General features: G+C 33.5%; 1 protein-coding gene across 1 annotated transcript in view; it reads left to right on the forward strand.

The window, feature by feature from the left end:
* Positions 1-26022, forward strand: part of PTPRQ (protein tyrosine phosphatase receptor type Q) — a 196965-nt gene that overhangs the window by 111501 nt on the left and 59442 nt on the right. The window contains exons 27-31 of the mRNA XM_033118569.1: positions 13707-13828; positions 17673-17859; positions 20850-21094; positions 23376-23442; positions 25750-25908. Coding sequence (XP_032974460.1) covers positions 13707-13828; positions 17673-17859; positions 20850-21094; positions 23376-23442; positions 25750-25908 — 780 coding nt within the window. The remainder of the gene's footprint in view (positions 1-13706; positions 13829-17672; positions 17860-20849; positions 21095-23375; positions 23443-25749; positions 25909-26022) is intronic.

Genomic DNA, 26022 nt, shown 5'->3' on the forward strand with positions numbered 1-26022 from the left:
AAAGAATCCCATGTTCTAAATCAGAAAATTTGGGAATCTTTCTACTCGAATGTCATTGCTTCCATCCTAGTCCCTCTACTTCCTATCCCTTTAAGGTCTACGATCCACTCACTAGAATTTGGTTATTTTCAATTCCCTACTACTCCATTATTTGGCTTAAGAAATAATGGGGAAATATATAAAATATTTCAAAATCAGTGTAAGCTTTTTTCTTTTCTTTTTCTTTTTTAAATAGCATTATTTTCCTAGTTTTACCAGGACATCTCTCTTTGCCACTGGTGGTTGGTTGGTTGGTTCGTTGGTTTGTTAGTTTTTCATGCAATGGGGAAAGTAATCTTGGCTTTTCCTCACCCCAGCTTCCCGGTATTTACTTGATGACTAATCCACAGAAGACCTTTTTCATGGAGTACCAGTTTTTCTTTCATCTGATATTTTTCTTCTCACTGGGTCTAGTATCCCATTGCCCCAATTTGAATTCACCATCACAGAATATTTGAGGATGAAGAAATTTATCTTCACTTAAGTATATTTTCTATACTACTCCCATTCCCTTTTCTTTTTCTTTATTGTTGAGAACTGATTTTCTACTCTGTTGTTTATCAAAAAATACAAAGACTTTCTTATTTCCAGAGGATACAGGGAAAATTGTCTTTCTTCCACTGATTAAGAGAGAAAAGTGAAAATATTTATGTATTTCAGAATTTGTAATAATAGACATATGATTTTTTTGGCGTTTTCAAGCATACTAGCTTTTCAGCTTAGTATTCATATATGGGTGAGAATAATAAATTAATTGTGTAGGTTATAAGAATGAGTTGGTTGCTCTTTTAGTATCAGGAATTGAGGTGACATTTTCTAATGATAAACATATTTATATTTCCTAATTGTACAGTAAAAGTGTTTTATTTATTATATTAAGCCAAGGAAAGATCATCTGAGATTACATTTGATATAAACAACAAAAAGACACTACATATATTATTGCAAGATAATACATATGGTGAACTAACTACGGTATGAAAATACAGTAAATTAGAACAGTCAAGCAACTAAAATTTTGAAGAGCAGTAATGCTTTTAAAATTAAAAGTAAGTAATGCTTAGCTGTTGATTCTGCATATCAAAGATAGAAAGTATAGACATTTTACAAACATAAAAAAAATAATCTTGATGAAGAAAATTAGTAAGTTTTGTATTACCTATCATTGAATCAAGAAGTGTTATGTTTCATAAAATGATGTAAGAAGATAAAATGGTAAAAGTGAACAATTTTTCTGAATTATAGAAAATACAAAACAATATAAATTAGTATAAAATTCCTATTGCATTTTATTCTAATGACATCAGCTTGAGTCTAAGCGCTTACTAAAATAGAACTTCATCAAAATCTGGAGCTTTTGATAAGGAGATAGCAATTGGTGGTTAGTTTGAAATCAAATTATTTAAACTTTGAATGACTCAAATAAAAGACCACCCAATTTGAATATTAAATATTATAAAATATTCTAAAATGGCTTGTAGAATGAGAAAATATGTTGTATTTACTCTCTCTGAGCTAGTAAAGAAGAATATCCAAATTGAAAATCCAGGGAGCAAAGTTAGAAATGCTAGCTGAGAATTAAATTGGGTTACTTTCTGAGTCTGAGTCTACCACTGTACACTAGAGTAAATAGAGAAAACAACGTTCAGCTGACTCAAGCTAACATTTCTTTCTCCCACATACTCTGATCTAGGTACTTGAAGCCAAACTGCTTTTCTCCTTAAGTCATCTATATAATAGCCATAACTCTTTACATCATACTGAGTGTGTGTAGATACAAACAAGCACAAAAATTACAAATGGCAGAACTATTTGACTTGAAACACTGAAATCTTGCAGATTATTTTACTAATCTCTTATTTTTCTGATTATCCTTAGACTCAAAAGCAATTTGAGTTGTGTGTGTGTGATAGGAATATAGACTGGAAAGCTGTTAAGTATCTCTGTGGTGCACAATAGGTACTTATAATGCTGAGGAAATGTACAGCTTTAAAAGAGTATGGGTGTGAAATTAGTATGGAATGAAATGGGACTTTCATAATGTGCATCTCCTATGGACCACCAGGACTGGAAGAGAGCAAGAAAGGAAAATTCCTGGGGTAACACTTAGGTTGTGAAAACCACAGGATACCATACTCATGAGGAATTTTAACTACCCAAACATCTGTTGGGTTAAAAAAAAAAATTAACAAAACATGCCTCATCAAAGAAGATTCCAAGGAATGCAACTTTATGATCTAAAAAGAAGAAAAACCAAACAGAGTGCAAAGTCTGCCTTACCGATTTTTAAAATAAGGAATTGTAAATGAGTTTGAATTTCCTTAATTTATTCTTAATGGTGTAATGCATTGATAAAGTGGTGAATGCTATCATAACAGAAGTAGATATTATCCTTTCCATAAAGAAGCAATTACATGATGGTAAGAAGAGATGCTGGCCATAAATAAATAGGAAAACACAGTCCGAGACGTGAAGAAACCCATTTGGTGGCAGTGCATTTTTAGAATAGGCTCTATCCTATGGCCACTAGAGGAAATGAATATAATTTGTTCTAGACATCATGGTTGTACTTCTGTGAAATTAGTTAGGTGCTGTTGAAAATCTTCTAAGTTAGTTGCCTAAGACTCCCAAATATGTGATTGAAGACATCTCTCTCTTCTAGACCTGTAGGTTGAAGTATTGGTCTGACCACTTCGGTTTCCACAGACATCTCAGACCCTATGTTACCATTGCCTTTGCCCCACCACAAACTTTTCCTACCTGTGTGTTCCCTGTGTCAGTGTATTGTACTGTTATTTACCTAATTGTTCAAGCCAACAATGTTGGAATCAGTTTTAATTCTTCCTAGTTATCCTCAGGTCCATACCTGAGTCCTATTGAATTCTCCTTCTAAACATTTCTGAAATTTATTTTTCTCGTTAAAGTTCTCTAAATCCAGACCCGTAAGGTTCATATCCTAGAGTATAATAATAGGTATCTAAATTATCTTTCTGCTTCCGTTTTCTCTACCCTCCACCTGAATTCAGCTTCTAAACAAACCTATCTGACCATGCTATTCCTCTGCTTAAAATATTTGATAGTTTTCTATTTTCCTGTTATGTAAAATTCATTCTTTTTAATATGTTATGTAAAGTTTGTTATGGTTTTGCTTATATTCTCCATACATGCCTTTTCTTTCTCCTTTGTGCTCCAGACTCTTTTTTTTTTCCCTGTCCTCTTTTGGAGAGAAGCTGCCTATTTTTAATGTTCACACCGATTACCTCTTTTGCAAAGTCTTCTATAAATTCATCTTTCCACTCCCACCTCCCAAAACTTGTTTCTAAACTACTGATCATTTAGGATCATAATTGTTTATCTCTCTCTCCTTTGTGGAACTCTGAGCTCCTTAAAAGTGGAGATGACCAGGTGATCATGTCTTATATGTTGTTTTACACTCCATGTCTACTCAATATTAAAGACTGAATGAATACAGCATTTGGACTCGAGGAAGGCATTTAACTGTAATGTGAAACTTTTTCAATGTCAAAATTATCCATATTTCAAAATAGTTCATACTAATTTTCTTCAAAGTTTTATTTTAATATTGTCTATAACTTGTCTTTCAAATACTTACATGATTGTTGCCAAAATTAAAATTTTCCTGGTTAGTTACTTTCCATGTTTGACATGTTCAGCTTCTTTTATTTCACAAGATGAGTCAATTTTGTATTGTTAACATTTTTTCTCTTTTCATTAATTAACATAAGTAGTATGAATTACTGCACATAAGAAATAACTATGTATGTATTAGGTTGGTGCAAAAATAATTGTGGTTTAAAAGGTTAAAAATAATTGCAAAAACTGCAATTACTTTTGCATCAACCTAATAGTAAGTAGAGAAGGATTTCAAGCAGTGAAGGAAAAAAAATGCCTATTTCAAATAGGTTCAAGTATTAACAGTATCAAATGATTAAGTAAGATAAAAAACTCAATGAATTTATATAGCAAAGTGGGATCATAAGAGGTTGATAGTCCATGAAGAAAACAAAGGAGAAAATTTGGGCTGCTAAGTAAGATTACAAAGAGAAGATATTTGGGTAAAATCATAATTTATAGAACATTATAGTAAGCATATAAAATTAAAGCATTTAATAAAGCATTCAACTATATATTTAATTCAAAAGAGCTTTTGTCGGTTATTAAGCAAGTTTTCCAGAATTTAAATGAAAAAAATATTTTGAAATATTATTACATATTTCAGTAAAGTCACTAAAAATCAAGGGATACTATGAGGATTATCACTGTACTATTTTTTAAATCAATATTATAGAAAGTCTGGTTATCCTAGGAAAAAATGAAGAAAAATATCTTTCCCCCAGTGATAGCTACCTGCAGTTTATCTTTTAAAAAATTCAATTGAATTCTCTCACTTTCTCATCTCGAACTTCAAATCTCATGTTGAATTGAATTTATTTGGAGTTTTCTGAGAATCTTCTTTCTCTTGGTTTAGAAAGAAGTATTAAGTAGGCTTTGTTCTTTGTGATTTTTGATCATTGACCTCAGTTCAGGTCTGCCTTAGCATTAGGCCCTGGGTCAACCAAAATTCAGCTCTGTTTTCTTCCGCATTTAGTAATGAAGTAGGGAGAATTCTGATTTGACTGGAAACTCCCAATCTGAAAAGACTAACATTGCTACGCCTGGTTGTTTAGGTCACTTTCTGGTTGGGCCCAGTAACCAGAAAGCCCTTGAGAGCCCTTGGTTGAATAGTTAAGAGTAATAACAATCACTAATCTCATCAAGTGTATACTATGTGCTGGTACTATTCTAAGAGCTTTTTAAATTTTTTTAAATTTAGTTATATATATATTTTTTCCTTTTTTTCTTTTTTCTTTTTTTTATTAGTTTCAGGTGTATAAAACAATACAATAGTTAGACATTTACACCCCTCACAAAGTGACAACTCCCCTCCCCCACTCTACTACCCCTCTGACATCTTTTTGCACATTGATTCATTCATGAATCTCATTAATTTCTAGTGTAGAACCTGTGCTCTTAGATCTTAACTAGGCTTGTGCTATGAAGGTACTAAGAGGTGGAGGGATGCTAAGTAGGATTACAAAGAGAAGATATTCGGGTGAATTCATAATTTAAAGGGCATAATAGTAGACATATAAAATCAAACTATTTAATAAAGCATTCAACTTTCTATATAATGTTAAAAAAAGCTTTTGTCAAGTTGCTAAGCAAGTTTTCCAAAATACAAATAAAATTATTTTTAAATCCCATTTGCATAAGCAAGTGGAATGTCTTTTTCAGCAATAGCACTAAAAACCAAACAATTAAAGGAAATTGGAAGGATTATTACTATGTGATATTATTTGACAACTGGGACTAAGAAAGACCTGGAAATATTATACAAGCTTCTAGTTAGTAACCCAGCCATCTCCATTCCCAAACAAATTGGATGGGACTTTGCCTATCACACATAACCTCAAACTACACTTTTGGTTCCTTTTCTCTTTAATGATACCCGTGATACTTATTTCACCCTGATTGTGCCTGCATACCAGGTAAGGGAGGACAAAGTAGCAACACTTATCCTGGCCCTAACATTCCATATGGTGATGGCCTTGTCTGAATTATTCCAGGTTTTTCCTACGCAGAGCTTCAAGGCAGAGCAAATAGTGCTTTCTTATGTTCTTAGGGAACACGATGACCTGATGACTTGTCATTACTCTAGGTACTTTGTGAATGGGAGGGAGTGAGGGTAGAGAGAAACCTCTTCACAGTTTATCTAGAATTAAAATAAATGAAAGATTGGCGGAGACCGGTCTCTGGAGTCTTTGTTGGCTGGACGTACTTTTCCATGTTTATCACTCGCTTCTAAGCCCTCTACCACTGCTAGCCCTCACAGAAACAGTAATTTAACCCCTTTTTCTTCTTTGTTACCAAGAGTGGTAATTATTGGTCACCTAATCTAAAGAAAAATGGCACTGCTTTTTCAAATGGTATGTTGATGTGTAGCAGTGGTTCTTAAACCTGTACCACAAGCATAGAATATTTTTCAGGGTGAGGGACATGCTTGTTAAAACACAAAGTGCTAAGCCCTACCCAAGGCTTCTGATCAGTCATCCTGAGGTATGGCCTCAGAATTTGCTTTTCTAATAATTTCCCAGGTAATACTGATGCTGTTGGTCTGGAGACTACATTTTCATAACCACTGTTGTAGAAAGTTGTTTTATAAAGATGATGCTTTCTTAAAAGAAAGACGCATTTTCTGGTCCTAAAAACAATAGTACTAATATTAGAAGATTTTAAATCATAACTGGCATGGCTAATATTTTAAGTGAGAGAATTTTTTTTGTATTATTTTTTTCAACTTAAGCCAGTCTGAAATGAGTCAGAAAAAGACTAATTAAATAAACAGCAAAGAAAACAGAAGGTAAAGGGATTAGAAAGTACAAATTAGTAATCACAATACAGCCACAGGCATATGAAAGATGGTTTGGGGAATATAATCAATAATGTTGTAAAGATTTTGTAGGGTGTCAGATGGGCACTTGTCTTATTAGGGAGACCACTTTATGGACAGTGCAGACACCTGACCACTGTGCTGTACACCTGAAGCTGAAGCTGAATAACAGTGCATGTCAACTGTAATTAACAATATTTATAGTCACAGGATGTGGAGTATAGCATAGGGAATGGAGTCAATGGAATTGTAACAACCGTATACGATGTCAGAGGGGTAGTAGGCTAGGGGGAAGGGTTATCACTCTCTGTAAATATCTAACTACTACATTGTTTTGTACCCCTGAAACAGACATACAATGAAGTCTAGTATTGTGGACATCCGTAAGTCATTGTCTTCATTCTCAGTACTCATCAAGTAACCTAATCAGACAAATGCTTAGGCTTGTAGGATTTGCCTTTGTGATACCATCTTGCTGTTGGGAAATCTAACTATAAAAAATAAATAAATAAAGTCTTGTAGAACAGTAGGAAGTACTGCGTACGCCAACAGTAGTGTTCCATACTGGGCAGTGAAATCACCAGGCTCTAGGGAAAGCCCAACACCAAGGAAGGACAGCTGATTACTCAGTGTTGTAACCGGTGGGATAGGCCCTGAGATGCCCTTGGCCTGAGTAAATATGGTCAATGTAATTGCCAAACATCTCCCAGGCCCTTGATGTCCTGAATTGTTTAAGGCACAATAAATACACCCAAGCTACTCAGCCACTCCTTAGTCCAGAGAGACATCTAAACCTCAAAGCAAGTTCTTCCAGGTGTGTGAACCAAAGCCAACACACAATCTTGGACATCACTAATATTTGTGCAGCTGAGGCAAAACAGAGCCCTTTATTTAATGATGACTGTAGCTAGGAATTTGGTGGTCCAGTGTACCAAATTCTGAAACCAAAATACCCTGAAGGGCCACCCCTTTAAATAAACTTGAAACTGAATGTAAATTCAAATAGATATACAGACAATTTATATCATTTGTGTACAGAGTTCAACATTTTCTGTCTTGTGAGCTGCTGTCAAATCCTTAATTTATTTTTGTTTATTCTTTTAGGAAAACCACTAGAGCATGGTGCACTAAAACCCATAGAGTACTTTCTATAACGTTTTTCATCATTAAATTAAATTTACAGGGATCTACTGAAGGCAAAGTCACTAATACATCTTTGAATGTGCTTATTCTGAAAGTATAGTATTAGACACACCAAAATTTGGTAGTTCTTCATCGAAGTGGCACAGACTTGGGGGCATTCAAACTTTTATAGGGACTAGGCAAAATGATGGTATCTCCAGACTCACCTTTCAGCGAACACACTTAGCGTGGGGACACAGATGGATGGGAAAGATGACCCTGACCCACGTAAGACCCACATTCCTGTGCAAGGATAGAAGCATGATAATCAGGAAATGATGGTTGTTAGTTACAGAAAATGCATTATTGTGAAAACCAGGAGGAAAGTGCTTATGAGAGGAAGTGATTGGATTATGGGGAATGAGAGAATAAGGATAGATCATTCCGACTGAGTAAATTGCTGTGATTTATAAGAGAAAGGGTATAGTGATATCTTGGCTCATTACTGACGAGATTCATTTCACAAACAATCCTAAATCAGAATGTGACAGTTTATGGGGAGACAAACAAAGTCTCCCAAGAATGTTGATAAGTTACCAAGCTTTGAAACTGGCATATTTTCAGCTCCCATACCTTTATTGCCTACGTTTCCTTTATTTGGTAGTCAACATTCATGATTGTAATTTTGTATTCCCCTTATGTGAATCTAATAATAATTTGCTACACACTGTGATAAAAGAGAGAATACTGGATGTATTTTAGAATTTTGATAAATTCCAAGAGAAAATCACCTAAAAGAAAGTTGAAATTTTTATATACTTATAAGTACGCTCTAATATTTAGACATTACTAAAATAATTAGCTACTATTTTATAATAGACTTGAGCACATGGTGTTCTAAATATTTCCCTCAAATATTCTATGAATTAATCAAATGATCATTTTCATTGTTTTGTACAGATGAAATATATATTGCTATATATTATATGCATATAATCACATATCAGTTCAGTTATGTATGTGTTTGCTTTTATTTTTTAGTTCAGATTTAAGAGTTCTTATTTCATCGTATTCTTATCCTTCAAGAATACAAATTGTACAATTCATTTCAAGAAAGATTTTTCACAAAGGATTCAACAAAGGGAACACTTTTGTAACAAAACTAGCAATTTCATCAAGTTTACTGAAAAAGGGAATGTTGTTTAGAGTGATTGTTTCTTAAGAAAAGAAAGAAAGAAAGACAACTGGGAAAAGTTCAAGAACTGGCATTAAAGCACAGCTCAGCAAGGGGCTAAATATCTTGCCTTTTTATAATGATTGATTAGTATATAGACCTTAAAATATTTAATAGTACAAGTAGTTAGTATGTGCCATGAATTATTTTTGAATGTCATTTTTCTCTCAGCTCTGCTTGGGGTAGCAGACACTCACTGATGAGGGCTTTGATTGCTAGTATTAAAGGAATGATGGCAAGGTTGACATTTTGCTATGAAAGATGAGAAGTTGAAGCAAGGCATCATACTGCTTTCTGAGCTTGTCTACAGACATATTTGTGAGCGTATCCAAGGTTTTTCCTTGGGAAATGGTTTGGATCTGTCTTCGATTGAGACCCCAAAGGTCCAGACTGTAGAGCAGAGAAGGCATGGACATATTTCCCTGGAAATATTTCCAACCACAAGCTACCATCAACATAGTCATGGAAAAATCTTGTCAACTTTCCTAGTCACAGAATATTATCAGTAAGCCGTTTGTGATGTCTGGGTAACAATAAGTTACCACCTTGTCAACCCGCTCGAATGAGTTAGGATTAAAAGTGTCGTTGAGTTGGCAGCCATTGAGTTGGTATACTTTATAGAGGTGTATAGATTCTGGAGATAGTCTGGCCTCTTTTGATATAATTCATTTGACCCGCCTCTCTGGTAAGAGTTAGATATCAAGTACCAAAATCTATAGAGGTCCCTTCTAGTTCATGATAATAAATTATGGCATTAGTCTTGTTTGTCCACAATAACAGTTCTTACAAAGACGTGAGTAGTGCTTTTAAAGGCCCTACACAACTTGGCTCCTATTTCCTCTCTGATTCTCATTCTGAATTATTTTACTCCAACTTCACTGGAGTCCTTCTTATTCCTGGAACACACCAGGCAAACTCCTGTCTCAGGACTTTTGCACTATCCATTTTCCTCCCTGTGACACTCTTCCTTCAAACACCTCCATGCTCCTTTTCTTCCTTCAAATCTTTGTTTAAGTGTCATCTGCTTAGAGAGGCATACCCTAACCACTATATTTAACATAGTAACTTCCATCAGCATCCCCACTCCCATTATCCTGCTTCATTGTTTGCTGTGGGATGTATCACTTCCTAACATGGTACGTTTTACTTGTATATTATATATTTACCTAAATTTTTAAAATAGATATTATTTGTCTCCTTCCACTAAAATAGAGGTTCCATGATCCCTGTTTCTTTGCTTCTATTCTCTATCCCCAGCACCTCAAAAGTGCTTGGCATGTAATAGGTGTTCCATAAACAGTTGTTGAGTAAAGAAGAACCTTTACATATTAGAAACTCTGTGAGGATAGGTCCGCACCTACCCTGATCACTTCGAAGTGCTTTGTATTCTTAGTGCCAGGAACATAGAAGGTACTCAATAAATATTTGCTGGTTGGATGAATACATAAAAGCCAACAATATTTGGGTACAAATCAGGAGAAGGGAAATCACAAATATTTTCCTGTCTTTTACTTGGCCTGTCATAAAATTGTTTCTCTGACAGTGATTCTTACAGAGTTAAAAGGTAGGTTTTGCAAAAACATTAATTATCAAGGGGCCTAATAAATTCATGCTTCGCTTCTAACCCATTCTATTTTATAGTCAAAGACAGAAGATAGATCACTGAAACCCACCAAGCATTTTATATTTTTCAAAGCAATTTTCTACAGGAGCAGAATATGTAATAATTATCAGGCATGGTATACTTGATCCTGAAGCCCATCTACTCATTTTAACATTTTGAATAAAAATATTCAGAGCTGCTGTTTGTTAAGGAGAAGGTGGGCATAATATTTCTAAGGAATATCCAGTTTGAAATGGAAAAAGGGTTGCCAATCTTGAAAATGGAGTGCGTTACTCTGTGATGCCGTCCAAAAGCAATTAATTATGCTCGTGGTGGGAGTCCTCTCATAACTCTCATTTACTATCTTTAATAAACTAAACAAGTTATGCTACAATTTGAGGCAGCTTTCATAAAGCTAGAAGTCGTAAGACTGAAGAGCTCAGGATATGCAGATTCCGTGATCTCTTTTACTATAGTCATCAGACCCAGTTCTGTCATCATTATTAGCACTTCTGTGCTCATCAAAACCCTGAATCCTGGACCATCCTCTCCTCACACCCTACCCTGGATGCTTCCCTGGGCCATTTGGACTGAATCTCTGAGTCAATGTTCAGAGTATTGTGCAAGCATCAGAAGAGGTACAAGTAGGAAGGGTGTGTTTGTCACCCCAAAGGAATTATCCCACGGAAACTTTCTTATACCTGTTTACTAGATTCCTCCATAATAACATTTGAGTACTGTTATTAAAATATTTCAATGCTATTTCTAAAAAATAATTTTATGGGTTGAGTTTGCCACTAAATTCTGCAGATATCATTTCTCTTGAAAATGTATTCCAAGTATTAAAGAATTATCCATAGTTCAAAGATTGCCACTACTATTAGCATCTTAAATACCTATCTGGTATTGAAATAAACCTTTTAGCTCTCTTCAGGACACGTGAATCACTTGAAATAGATATACTTGCCATATTTATACTATCCCGATTTGTAAGGAATTATCTGAAAAAATTTTTTGAAGAGCTCCTGGCTCTACTTCATTTAATTTTTGTTTATTTTCTCTTTTTTAAAAATTTATTGGGGTGACATTGGTTAGTAAAATTATATAGGTTTCAAGTGTACAATTCTGTAATGCATCATCTATATATCACATTGTGTGTTTACCACCCAGAGTCAGTTCTCCTTCCATCACCATACATTTGACCCGTTTGCCCTCTACCACCCCCTCCAACCCTTTTCCATCCTGGTTCTGTCTTCCTAATTGTAGTCTCATCTTTCTAATTTCCAGGCAGGCATCTCAGTCCTCGTGAATTTCTCCGATTCAATGAGTACAAATACAACTTTATCATCTCCTTCCATAGGCTCATCCCTACCAAAACCAGTATCTGTTCCTTAATGTGCTATTTTTGTGAACTCTATCAGCATTCTCCCAGTATGAGTACATGAATTACCTTTTACTACTTCCTCTATCTCAGTTTGTGTGCACATCTTATCAGCTTATAAGTTTTTTATTAAAATTTTAAATGACTGTAGGATTCATATCCTCTTATCAATATCCACTTGTCACTCTTCTAATTTAGGGTCTCACCATGTCTCACCTCGATTTTTGCAAATAGCCTACATAGACTCAATGCTTCAGAGCACTTACCTTTTTTGGAGCAAGCTGCGTTTTCTCAACGAAACTTCAGTGGCATCCCATTGTTTAAAGAATGAGCTTCAAACTCTTTAACATTAATAATCAAGTGCTCTATAACTTAGCTCTCAAATTACCATCTGAAGCTTGCTTCCTACCGTATCCCTCCGTGAACACTGGTCCCTAACTGATAACTCTATTCCTTGAAATTAGGGATTCTGAATCTTTTCTGTACCGTGGATTCCTTTGGCAGTCTGGTGAAGTACCCTTTCCTAGAGTAATATTTTTGAATGTATAAAATAATAAACATAAGCTTACAAAGAGAGCAATTCTATAGTAATAAAATTCTGACTGTGGACTCTGTTGTTTATGTCTTTGTGGCTTTGCTTGTGATCCTCTGCTCATAGAAGTGCCCCTAAACCTGCTCTTCTCTTTCTTGAAATCCTTCTCACCTTTAAAACCTATTGAATTCCCATCTTCTCTGCGCAACTTTACCTTGACTCCGGGCACCATCTGTAGTCACCACCTCACCCTTTGCCCTCTCATAGATGATTTGTATTTCTAGTTAGTCCTATCTTTACTTTGCCCTTTATTATAACATTTTGTATTAATTGGCAATGGTGGGCCAAACACAAAATTGGCCATTTTCACACACTGTGAAATATGTATATGAGGAGGAAACTGATGTCCAGAAATTTTGTTGTTTGATCAAGATCACACGATTTGCTCCTTTTATAAATTATTTGAGAAAAGGGATATTTTATCTTCCTCTGTATGCTTTCTCAGGATCTATGGAATAATATTTGTCCAGTAATGTTTGTTTATGTGGATTTAAAAGTTAGAAATATTGGGAAATACTTATTTCCTACTATTTAATGTTTCTAGAATTGACTAGGGACCAAAAGAGGACAGAGATGTGTACAAAAAGGTTCCTAGGTCAATGTCTATGCCAATTACATAAACCCTTCTAATACCTAGTGGTTTCACAAATTGAAAACTTACATGAGGGTTTTCATTACTCAGTTCCTTAAAATATTATCTCTTGTTTTATACTGTTAATGAAAAAACAATAATACAAGTAGAACAAATTAAAGAATTTGTTTGTAATCATAGTGAATCCAGGAAATGTCTACATTTGTAATAATAAGATCAGTCGTATAACTTATTTCCTATACTATCCCTTTTATTGTCTTATTGAAAATAATAAAACCAACTTAATTTACATTCATATAATGATACATTTTACATGTATTCCCTTGTGCCATGTTTACGTTTCTGTAGTCAAATATGTTTTGCAAGTTTTCTTAAAAGAACGTCGTCAGACTATTTTAGAATTTAAAAAAAGATTTATTTTAGCAAGAGTAATATTTCATTTTCAAGATTATTTTGCTTTTAAAAATCATATATAGATGACCATTATTATTTTCAAGTGAAGTTCTCATTTATTGTAATTATTTTGAAAGGAATGACATCTTTTGATTTGCCAACACGTTTAGCATGCTGTGAACTATAAATTAATGTATACTTAATTCATTATGGCTATCCATTTTTCATGATCTTTTCTATAGAACTGTAGCAAATACTAACTCAAATGTAGATGGGTAACTGATTTTCTGTTTTTACAGCTCCAGATGGTCCTCCTGAAAATGTGTATGTAGTAGCAACATCACCTTTTAGCATCAACATCAGCTGGGGTGAACCTGCTGTCATCACTGGACCAACATTCTATCTGATAGACGTCAAATCAGTAAGGCTTGTCTTACCTTCTGAAAAGAGCAGTACAGAGCATGGTTAAGAATACAGGTTTTGGAACCAGACTATTTGCAATTTAATCCTTAAGTTCTATTAGACCTTAGGCAACTTATTTAACCTGTCTGTGTTTCGGTGTCCACATCTATAAAATGAAGATTAATAATAGATAATAGTACCGAGGGTACAGAGATTTTTGTGAAGACTAAATCAGTTTATATGCATAAAGAATTTACAACACTGCCTGACACATAGTAAGTACTCAATAAATGCAAAGAATTATTACCATGATTATTATTATATTGATCCTCAGGATGTAAGTGATATACATAAACAAATGGTTAAATCGGTAATAATGCACTGGTTTAAAACAGTGAAAAAAGACTCAAAATACAAAATGAGAAAGGAGAGGGCATTAGGGGAAATATATCCCAAATAAATTACATCAGAACTTATCATAATATCTCTTCATTTGCACTATCTTATCCTATCTTATCTAACATTCTGATGTAAATATTACTATGTTTGAAGAAGATTTTGCATAAAGGGGAATTGAGGCACAGACATGATAAATAACTTCTTACAGAGCTGAGACCTGGCTAAGACCAGCAGACAGTGGTGATATAGGAAAAAGGAATAAATAAAATTTGCCAAATTGAAATATATGCTCAACAAAACCATATTGTACCAAAGATAGCAAGAATTTAAACAGATTCTAGCATGTCACACTTTCCCTGGGATTCTTGGAACTAAGTAGTCGTGTAGTTCTTTCCTCTCTTCATTCATTCAACACAAATGTTTAAGCACATCCAACATGCCAGCATTAGTCTAGGTGCTAGGTATGTAGAACTGAACAAGTCTGATGTGATCACTGTCTTTATACAGCTTATCTGCAGCTGTAGATAAGCTCGAAGGCCCAAGAAGAACACGTGTCATTGAATTTAGAACTCATGATACAGCCTGGACTTTACCAAATACTAGCCACAAGGACATAAAAGTCTTCCCCTATAAGACTCAATTAAGTAAAAATTGACCTCTTAAATAAAAATACATAGGCACAGATATCATCCTAGATGATTCTACTGGAAATTAGTGCATTTTGTAGTCATGTGTTCATTATTCCCTTTATTTTTTCAAAATAAAAAGTATTTAGTGGGCAGACTCTGTTTATTAAAACAGGGTGGAAAACAAAGTTCTCAAGTAGCTTACACTCTAGAGGGAGGCACTAGACTATAAACAGCTAATTATAGAGTGCGAGGTATACAGTTTTTTGGGGGGGAATATAAACTAACAAAGAATTAAAGTTACTGTTATGGGGAATATAGGATATAGAGGAGACTTCACAGAGCACGTTCAATTTGTTCTGGAAGTTGAGGAATGAATAAGGTTATACCAGTTGGGAAAGAGTGAAAGTGGGCAGGAAAAGGAGAGAAAATAGAACTAGTCTAATTACTGATATTGTATATAAAGCCACCATACTTCAAAAACAAACCAAAATGTTTTATAATAATAATAGATAATCAAATATAATATAAGCAAACAACCTTGGAATTGATGGAAGGGAAATGATGCATCAAAGAGGTCTGAGGTGTCAGTCCTACGTAAGTGGACAAATAGTGGTTAACAATAACAAAGACAGAGTAGGTTTAGTGATGAAAGATAATCAGTTTTGTACTTGTTGTATTTGAGGACTCAGCATTCTTTCTTGATTTTATTAATTTTTTTTAAGATATAACAGATCACATGCATGCCGTGTCGTATTTTTACTTCTCGATATTTGTTATTCATTGTTTTCATGGAAGACATTGGAAGAGTTTAATTTTACTTTATAAGATCATGTCCAGTGAACTTACGGTAGTGTAGAGAGTGCTGGATTCTTGAAACACCTAGGGCAAATCCTATCTTAGGTACTTAGTAGCTGTGGAATCTCGATCTCTATAATCAGAGATCAAGTAGTTATAGTACGTATCAGGCAAGTAAGATAAACGAGCAGTTCAAATGAAGCCAGCTGGGTTGGGCTGTGATGAATTGGAGACCATGCCCCATTATAGACAATAACTGTTACTCATCTCTAGGTAATTGTTACCCAGCATAAATATCAGACTAGTCTTAAGGAAAATTTTAAAAGCCAGATTTTATGTAATATTTAAATGTTAATTAAATACACATACACACTTACCACCAGTGGATACATACACCTGATCAATTGAATTCCTATACTGATATATTTTTCTGCCATTTTAGAAAAGCGGCATCTCTTTCCACTACTCTGTGTTAAGGTGGGAATGATCTCTTTGACATTTTGCAATGCTGATGTTATCAGCCTCTTGCTACGTTTCTCATAGCAACATTGTCTTTAAGTTAAAAGAGCTTTAGAAAAGAGCATTTGAAGAACATACTGAACAAAAAAACAAAACAAAACATCTTTCAAAGTTAGGAGGGAGGGTCGAGTTGAAAATGAACTTAGTATTTCGAATAGTGTTTATAACCTGTTTTAGAGTATTTTAAGTCAGGTATCTAAGGGTAGCATGCGTAATAGGATTTCAATTTTTCTGATGTTCATCTCAGGAAAAGCCCTTCCATTTAGGGCTAGAAACTTTAACTATGTTGACTCCCTGCAGCAAATAGGGCAGACTCTCCATCAAAGACAACCATACTTAAATAAATTATACAACTATATTTAGTATACCGAAGGATGCTTATTTGTGTACAATTAATAAATGACATCCACAATTGAGTCCTTGCATAGTGCTATATCAGAGGTTTTCAAATTGCAATCATAATCAGAATTTTAAAATGAATTGGAATCAAATTTAAAAGAGCAGAAAACATCACAGTGCATTTCAAAAAGAGTTGTATTTCTGTAAATCGTTTTTGAGTTATAAAGAAGTATGTATATATGAGTGTATGCACATATATATCCTGAGTTATATAATTATTTCCAAAATGTGTTTCCTTTTTGTGGTTCATGATAAACCATACCACACCCAAAATCTCTGTGCCAGCTACTTCACATCTATTTTTTCTAAATATCAACAAAACACAGTAAAGAGATATTATCATCCCAATTTCACATACACAGAAAGTAAGACACAGAGAGTACAAGTGACTTGACAAATGCTGCAGGAGCTATTAAGTGACTAAGTTGGGATTTGAACCCTTGATGGATGGGTATCAAAACCTGTATTCTTTCTTCTATAAAACATTGGCGTAGAAAGTAGTATTTCATTGACTGCAGAAATGATTTTTACTGGATTTTGATGATTTTTGATGGATTGATTGCAGTTGGTTTATTGCTTTGTTTGTTTGTTTTTACTTTCAGTTATTGAAATAATTGCTAATTCGTGAACTGTTAAAGTAGCACTTTAGATTTCCGAGGGCAATCTGATTGTAAAAAAAAAAAAAAAAAATACAGTTGACCCTTGAACAACGTGGGGTTAGAGGTGCTGACCCCTATACAGTTGAAAATCTGCAAATAACCTTTGATGCCCCCAAAACTTAAGTTGTCCCTCAGTATCTGCAAGGGATTGATTCCAGGACCCTCACCGATAACAAAATCCACAGATGCTCAAGTCACCTATGTAAAATGGCATAGATCAATATATACAGTCGGCCTAATGCAGCCGTAGCCTCTCAACCACAGATTGAAAACAGTACAGGTATTTATGGAATAAAGGCTGCATACATGTGGACCCACACAGTTCAAACCCATTTTGTTCAAGGGTCAACTGTACTTTCAATCTTGCCTAGATAAATATGCACACGTATCTTTGTATTATAGTTTAGTGATATGTATATCAAGTGCTGCTTCCTTTAATTGCTAGCTATTTTTTTTCCTGTAGGTAGATAGTGATGAATTTAATATTTCCTTAATCAAGTCAAATGAAGAAAATAAAACCATAGAAATTAAAGATTTAAAAATCTTCACAAGGTATTCCGTAGTGATCACTGCATTTACTGGAAACATTAGTGCTGCATATGTAGAAGGAAAGTCAAGTGCTGAAGTGATTGTCACTACTCTAGAATCAGGTAAGGTGTATTTTTCATCAGTGCTAAAAATTGACTGAGAGTTAGGGATCTTTCTTACAGTTTCTCACACCCCACACTAAAAACGATATGTGTTACAAGAAATTTTTAAAGCGTATAATATAAAATTCAATGATTCACTATGATTGACAAAATTTAACTTTCTATTTCTGAGGCAAAGTGGAATTATGTAGAATAATCAAACCTTGTAAATGCAAAAACAAATTAGTTCATAATAAACCCAATTGTACTTATTTGCATTTATTTAAACACTAAATGTTTCAGAAATTGTTACCTTCCCTAAGAGATGAGTTTCACAGTTGTCTATAGCCAATAATGGCTATAAAAATTAACACTTCATTTTAATTATTTCTGTCTCATGATTTAAGTGCACATTAAAGTGATAATTTTAAATAATCTGGTATTAAATAATCTGGAATTCAAAATTAGAATCCAGGTCATGTTTACCGTATCTGTTTTCTTCACTTAGTTAAGTGACATGTTTAATTATATAATCTATTTGATAAATGTCAGAATCCATACAGATTTTCTCAAGTTCCTATGAACAGGGTCTGAATGAATAATAAGATTGTAACCAATAAGAATTAAATGTGGAAAGTCAACTTCCCAGAACTCGCTTGCCCCATCCTCCTTCAGACTCCTGATGTTCTTTGCCACCAGATATATCTTTGGAGCACATGAAGGGATGTGTTGCTATAGTTTATTTGTTGCTATATGTAAGGTAAGTATAGGAGGTAAAAATATTTTCTAGCGAATTCTTTCATTATGTTACATACTGTATTGTTTATAAAGTTATGGCTCTAAATTAAAAGTTACACCTTATTCTCAGCACCCTAAAATTCCGCTTGTTTCCATTTTGCTGCCACATACATCTCAGGTATCTACTTTCTTGTTATACTTTTTGGACTTCTCCCTCATCCTATCTGTGAGGAAATACCCTGCAGAACTTTACGTTCATACCATAAAGCATCCTTTGCAAATCTTAATGTGCTACCTCTCCCAAGGATATAGTAGTTTAATACATTTTTACTAAAACTTTGAAAGTAGAATTTTGGATGTAAAGCCAAAAATATTTAGAATGTATACAAAGTTCTTTCCAACATTCAGAGAGTTATTTTACTTATCCAGCGTTAAACTTGATCTTATTTTTGAGAAACATTTTATACAAAGAAAATATATATAGTATTTCTTACGTATCCTAAAAAGGTGTAATAGCTAATGCTGTGAAATGTATGTTGAACCAATGTAACGTTTATTTTAACTATCCATTTTTCTGTTTAAAATGTGATATTTGGCACCATAACATGTTATCTGATTCTGTTTTTCTTTCTTCACTTATTTATTTACCTATTTTTTGCTTGTTACAGGGAACTATTTTGAAAAATGTTTGCAAGAAAATAAAGCTTAAGTATCTGAACTATTAACAGCCAAATATTAACAGCCTTCTTCATGGAAATTCTTTACTTAGAATGGAAGAATATATTCATTTCAATTTGATCAAAATTATTATTCATTCAATCAGTTGTTTACATAAAGAACACTATATAGTACAGCAAGAACTAGTTCCTATATTCATAAATTAATTTTATCTTCATGTATATCATTTTCTTTCACAATGATTTATTGAGACTTAACTAGTTATATGTTAGGCTAACTTGCATTTATCAAAAATAAACTGGAATATCTACACTATGTAAAGAACTCTCAAAACTCAACACTTAAAAAATCCAATTAGAAAATTGACAAAAGACGTGAAGATTTGATTGGCAAATCATGATGAGATAGATTTTTCAACATCATTTGCTATTAGGGAAATGCAAATTAAAACCACAATGAGATATCACTGTGCATATGCTAGTACAGATAAAATAATTTTTAAAATAGTGGTAATACCAAATGCCGGCAAAAGATGCAGAAAGACTGGATTTCTCATTCTTTGCTAGTGGGGATGTAAAGGGTACAGCTATATTGAAAAATAATTTGGTAATCTTTTATAAAATGAAACACACACTTACCACATGAACCGGTAATTATACTCTTGTATATTTACCACAGAGAATTGAAAACTTATGTTCATGCAAGCATCTCTATTTAAATGTTAAAATAGATTTATTACTGATAACAAAAAGAAAAACTGGAAATGACGCAAAGGTTTTTCTATGATTAAACAAATTCTGGTTCATCCATAAAATTGAACACTACTCAGAAAAAAATTAGAAAAAAATAATGAACTATTAATATATGCAACAACTCTGATAAACTTCAAGGTCATTATATTATTGTCTTTCTCAACAAGACAAAACTGTGGAGAAGGAGAATGATTGGAGTGAAATGGAATGTTGTGGGGAGGGATGGAGTGCAAATACACAGGGATAGCAGGAGGTTCTTTTATGGTGATGGGACAGTTTTGTATCTTGTTTCTGGTGATGGATACAGGAATCTATACGTGAGATTAGATTGCATAGACCTACACACATATACAGGAAAGCATGAAAAAATGGTGAAATCTGAATAAGGTCTGTAGTCAGGTTAACAGTTTTGTACCAATATCAGTTTCCAGGTTTGAAAGTTAAACTACAGTTATATAAGATGTCACCACTGGGGAAAGCTAGGGGTAGGTTACGTGGGACTGTATGTACAATTTTTGCAACTTCCTATGTGTCTATATTATTTTTAATTAATTTAAAATAGTCATAGAAATGTACTCTGCATAAAAATTCATGCATATAAAAGGTAAATTAATATATGAATAAATAAATATGCAAACAAACTGATCACCATTATAGTTTCTGTGACCTATAGGTGTCAATGATTCAACAATGCACCAGACATTTTGCTTGTTTCCATAATTTATATGGTTTTAATAATTTGTGAAATACTCTTTATAAACAGAAATTTGAAGCGCATATGTTTTATATGGAGATCAAAAAGAACAATGTTTTAAAATTTAATCACTGGATATTTTATTTTAGTCCCTAAGGATCCACCTAACAACATGACATTTCAGAAGATACCAGATGAAGTTACAAAATTTCAGTTAACATTCCTTCCTCCTTCTCAACCCAATGGAAACATCCAAGTATATCAAGCTTTGGTTTACCGAGAAGATGATCCTACTGCTGTCCAGATTCACAACCTAAGTATTATCCAGAAAACTGACACATCAGTCATTGCTATGTTAGAAGGACTAAAAGGTGGACATACATACAATATCAGTGTAAGCATTTGTAGCTTTTAATTATTCACCTATGTTACAAAGTCAATTTATAAACTCACCATTCAGAAATACTGTAGCATATGTACATACTATATTTTTCATACTTTTTGTAAGATCATTTAAGACAAGCCAATAGAAAACAGATTTAGAGAAATGAAATTGCTGATTTCGTACTATAATACAGCAAGTCCTGTGAAAAATGTAGATAATAATTATACAATTATAGTAGAAACCCGGAAATAAAGTAAAGCAGAAAAAATTACATAGTAAAAAGTAAAAGAGCAGTAATGTACAAAGACATAATTCTGCAAAGGAAAGCTATGTATATGTAATTATAAATGGAAGATGGAAAAGCAAATTTCAAAAGGCAAAGGGAAGAAATAACTGTTTATATGATTGGAATTCACATGTATTTCACACAACTGTTACTAAAAACTAATCACATTTTATACCTTAATTTTAAATTATCCATTTTGGACAGTAACTGTGTACTCACTCATATGTGAGTTCATATTCATACACACAATTTGTTTCATCCTTTGACTGCTTTTGTCTTAGGATTTTCAAGTAGAATTATGTAATTCAGAAAATCATATATATAATTCTTCCCTCACTCACTTTGTGTCTTATTATATAATCTCTCTTGCTGAGATTCTTGTTGCACATACCATTACATGGACCACCATTATGAAAGCTCTATTAAAGGGAGGGCAGTTGTTAAGAGAATGAACTGGCCTGGGTTCAAAATCCTGACTCTAGTATTTTCTGGGTCTGGTCAGTTTCCCCAAATCTGTACCTTAGTTTACTTATTTGAAAAATTAGTAATAGGAATAATACTTTATTTGTAAGATTTTTATAAGGATTAAAGATTTGTAGTTATGGTAAGCAGTGAGTGGTCCATCAGTTTTGCCTATTTTGAATAAGAGAAAAAAGTAGGAAATAAAACAAAGCACAACTAATTTATAATTTAAAGAACAAGAAATAAATTCTCTGATTGTTCATGAAGTGCAATTTACAGCATTCTCAAGACCTGAGAGCTTATTAGAAATGTATAACTTTAATACCTGTTCTGATTTACTGAATCACAGTCTGCATATCTTGATTTATCAGGGTTCATAAGTGGCTTCAATGCAATTTGAGAAGCACTGCCTAACTCTTTATTTATTATCTCACTTAAATGTTAGGTTGTACCATAAAGAAATAAAAATAATGAAGCATCATAATATGTTTCATTTTGGAATCTTTCTTATGTATACAAACTCCAGTAAATATTTTATTTAGTTATTATTTAGATATTTTTTAACCACAGTTTTGGGGCTCGGTTTATTTACCATACCTACCACATCAAATATGTCATTATAATTTTAATTCAATAAAGATATTCCCAAAGTATCTCTAGTGTGGAATGTGGGCCACTAATATATAGACAAATTAATTCATTCCAATAAACATATTACATTCTGAATTTTGTTTATAAGTACAATGAAATGGGCCAAGACTAATCTTTGTTTTATATTATATAGCAAGATAAAGTGAATAAAAGAAGTTTCTGTATCTATAGCGTGCTAAACACAAAGTTAATTGAAAGGGTTCACATTTGTGTAAATCACTCTCTGTATATACAAACAGAAATGCTTTATGTGTATATGCTGCATTATGCAGGTTACAGCGTCAGATACTTTGGGGCAGGGGTGAAGAAGGGCATGAAGGGCAACTTTCAGAGGGATGATTTAATACAGGAAAACTGGGAGGCTGAAGGAATAGGATTTCATCTCAGAGAAGGAAAAAAAAGAGAATCTTGAATATTGATTTAAAGAAAGCCAGAGGTACCTAGCTACAGAGCGGAGGAACAGATGTCAGAGTAAATGAAGAGAGTGTAGACATAGTGGCTTTTCTTCGCTATTCCCCCTACGGGTTCAAATTGAAGCCACAATCCTTTCCTGGTCTCTGGGATCGGGCTGGTTAGGGCACTCAGCCTTTGTTCTTAAAGCTTAGTTAAGATCAGTTTTAAGAATCCCTTTACTGTTATGCATTTAAGTGAGTGCAATAAAAATATAGTTAATAGACTATATGCAATTGTTTTTAAAAGTGGAATCATTTCTAAATTGCATGTAACCAAAATCATTTATATATATATATATATATATATATATATATATACACACACACATATACATATATAATCATTTTTTATATATACGTGTGTGTGTGTGTTTGTGTGTGTGTGTGTATATATATATAAATGATTTGAAAATAGTAACAAGATATTTCTTTGTTTCAGGTTTATGCGATCAATAGTGCTGGTGCAGGGCCAAAGGTTCAGATGAGAATAACCATGGATATTAAAGGTACATACATGAGCTGCCTTTCCACAAAGGCTGTTGTCTTAATCAAACAGTAATTATAATATGAATTCCATATTAGCATTAAGGATGTAGTCAAGCTTTTAAATGATGCATATGTGTGTAATAAGCATATTTAAATAATAATGTATGCTTATTAAAGTTATAATTAAAATGTGTAAATGATGCAGAGTACCATGGTAAATAAAGAGAATGCCCACCTGCTGTTTTTCTTATACCTCTTTTCCTCTAAATTTAAACTTGTCTGAGAGAAATTTTATAGTCTGTTATTTTGCTTTTTAATTCTATCGAAAACAAAACTCATGTTTTAAATTACCCATGACTAGAAGTTGACTAGTTCTAATTAGATTCCTGGACTCACCTTTATTTATATTGAAAGTCAGTTTCTTTTCAATTAATCAAATAATGTTTACTGAACTACCATATACTCAACTTTATGATTCTGACTATAAAGTAGATCTATTGATTCATTATTCTGGCAGGTAGTTTTCATAGAAAATATAAGTAAAATTTGGAGTCCCTCAGCCCCCAAATCCACAAAAACTAAAAAGATGAGGAGGAATTTAGAGCCATTCATTCATGGAAGGTGACTTCTCTTCCTGAGACTAAAAACATGCGTGCAATTGTGCCATGTCTAAAAATCGGTATAAAACCTGCAGAGAGATTAAAAAAAAATTAAGTATGTGGGCCTTTAGAGAATTCTAGCATCTGATGCTTCTCTCTTTAAAGCAACAAGTCACTTTTCTCAGTCTTTAGTAAGGACAGCAGAGCACAGTAATTAGAAGTGCCAGCTCTAGACTGAGTCCAGGGTCAAACTGCTGATTTAATCCTGGATCAGCCATATGATATCTGTTTGTTTGGGCCAGTTTCTTAACTTCTATAAGCCTGTATAGTGGAGATAATACTAGGTACTACCTCATAGATTGTTGTGAGGCTTCAAAGAGCTAATCTTTGAAAAACCTTATGACAGTGCTTGGGAACTAGTACCATGAAGAATAAGAAATAGCCACTGTAGGGTGAAGCTGATATATTTTCTTTTCATTAATGGGTAGTTTATATAATCACCATACTATTTATAAGTATTATTTGCTTTTAATTGAGAAGTTATATACTTAGACTACACAAATCCATAAAGTCTTAAAAAATATCAGCAATTTTACAAAATGATTTCACAAAGAAGAGTTAAAGCATCATACCATCTTAACCTGTCTTTATTATTCAGTGGCAGACATGTAGCATGCAGATAATAATAGATAGACTCCCCAGTAGCCTAGCTGAGAGCTCCTCAGAAGTCCCAGAAACCTGAGGCTCTCCCTGCTGAATTCTTCCTTCCTTTTCCCCTTTCACAGGTGTCAGGCCTGTGATCTGTGGTCTAAAAGCTCTTGCCACCTACTCCTGCTCCTTCTCCTTTTTCTCCAATCAACTTTCTACACATCTAATTTCATCACAGCCTTTACGTCTCAGAGGGATGAGCTAAAGGATCAAGTTAAAAAGATTTGGTTCCCTTTATAGCTATGTGACATAGGTCCATTTCCTCATGTATAAAAGGCAAATGATAGTGTCAATTTTATAGCATTATTTAGAGGCCTTTAAAAAAGGTTTAATAAATATGGCTAGTGAAGTTTGATTAAGCAACTTATTGATGCTCAAACAGCTAGTATATATAGCTATAAAATAAAGTGCAATAGCAGGTTTTCATAAATATTAATTTTGGAGATAACTTGTATGCTATGCATTGAGGGTAAAATGTGAATTACCATGGCACTTTTAGAAATTATTCTGGCAATATCTATTTAAGTTAAAAATACACATATATTTTGCTCCATAAATTCTGATCTTGGGAATCTAGTCCATGGAAATAAAAAGATGTTTGGCATAGATAAACTAAGGTTTAAGGGGAAGTGCAAGTTATGACTAGAATAGAAATTGGTAAACCAGATAAAGGAAGTGAAAGAAGAAGACACTCCGATAGTATAATTTAATGCATTTATGAAAATTGTGTATGAGTGACAGCATACAGAATTTGAATTTATTTAATATGTGAAGTCAGATGACTGAAAAATCACACCTGGGCCCCATTATCTCAGGAAAGTCTCAAATATGTAATTATACCACCAGGAGATAGTAATTGCTAAATATTTGCTATATCCAAGAGAAACTGTTTCGTTTGTTATTTATGTTTGTCATCACTTTATCTGTAAATTACCTGCATGAAATAAGAATTTTAAATGGGTTTTTCTTCTCTTTAGAAACAAAAAATCAATCGTAATGATACTTCTTCTTTGTTTATAGCTCCAGCACGACCAAAAACCAAACCAACCCCTATTTATGATGCTACAGGAAAATTGCTGGTGACTTCAACAACAATTACAATCAGAATGCCAATATGTTACTACAATGATGATCATGGACCAATCAGAAATGTACAAGTGCTTGTAACAGAAGCCGGAGGTATCATCAAATGTCAACTTATTGTGTTAAATTGTAAAGAGGAAATTGCTGAATGGTTTAGAAATTTCAGTTCAAAATTAGTAATACGAGGTTGACTCCTCATTATCACACAAC

The sequence above is a fragment of the Rhinolophus ferrumequinum genome, chromosome 10, assembly GCF_004115265.2.
Source record: "Rhinolophus ferrumequinum isolate MPI-CBG mRhiFer1 chromosome 10, mRhiFer1_v1.p, whole genome shotgun sequence".
NCBI classification, from domain to species: Eukaryota; Metazoa; Chordata; class Mammalia; order Chiroptera; family Rhinolophidae; genus Rhinolophus; species Rhinolophus ferrumequinum.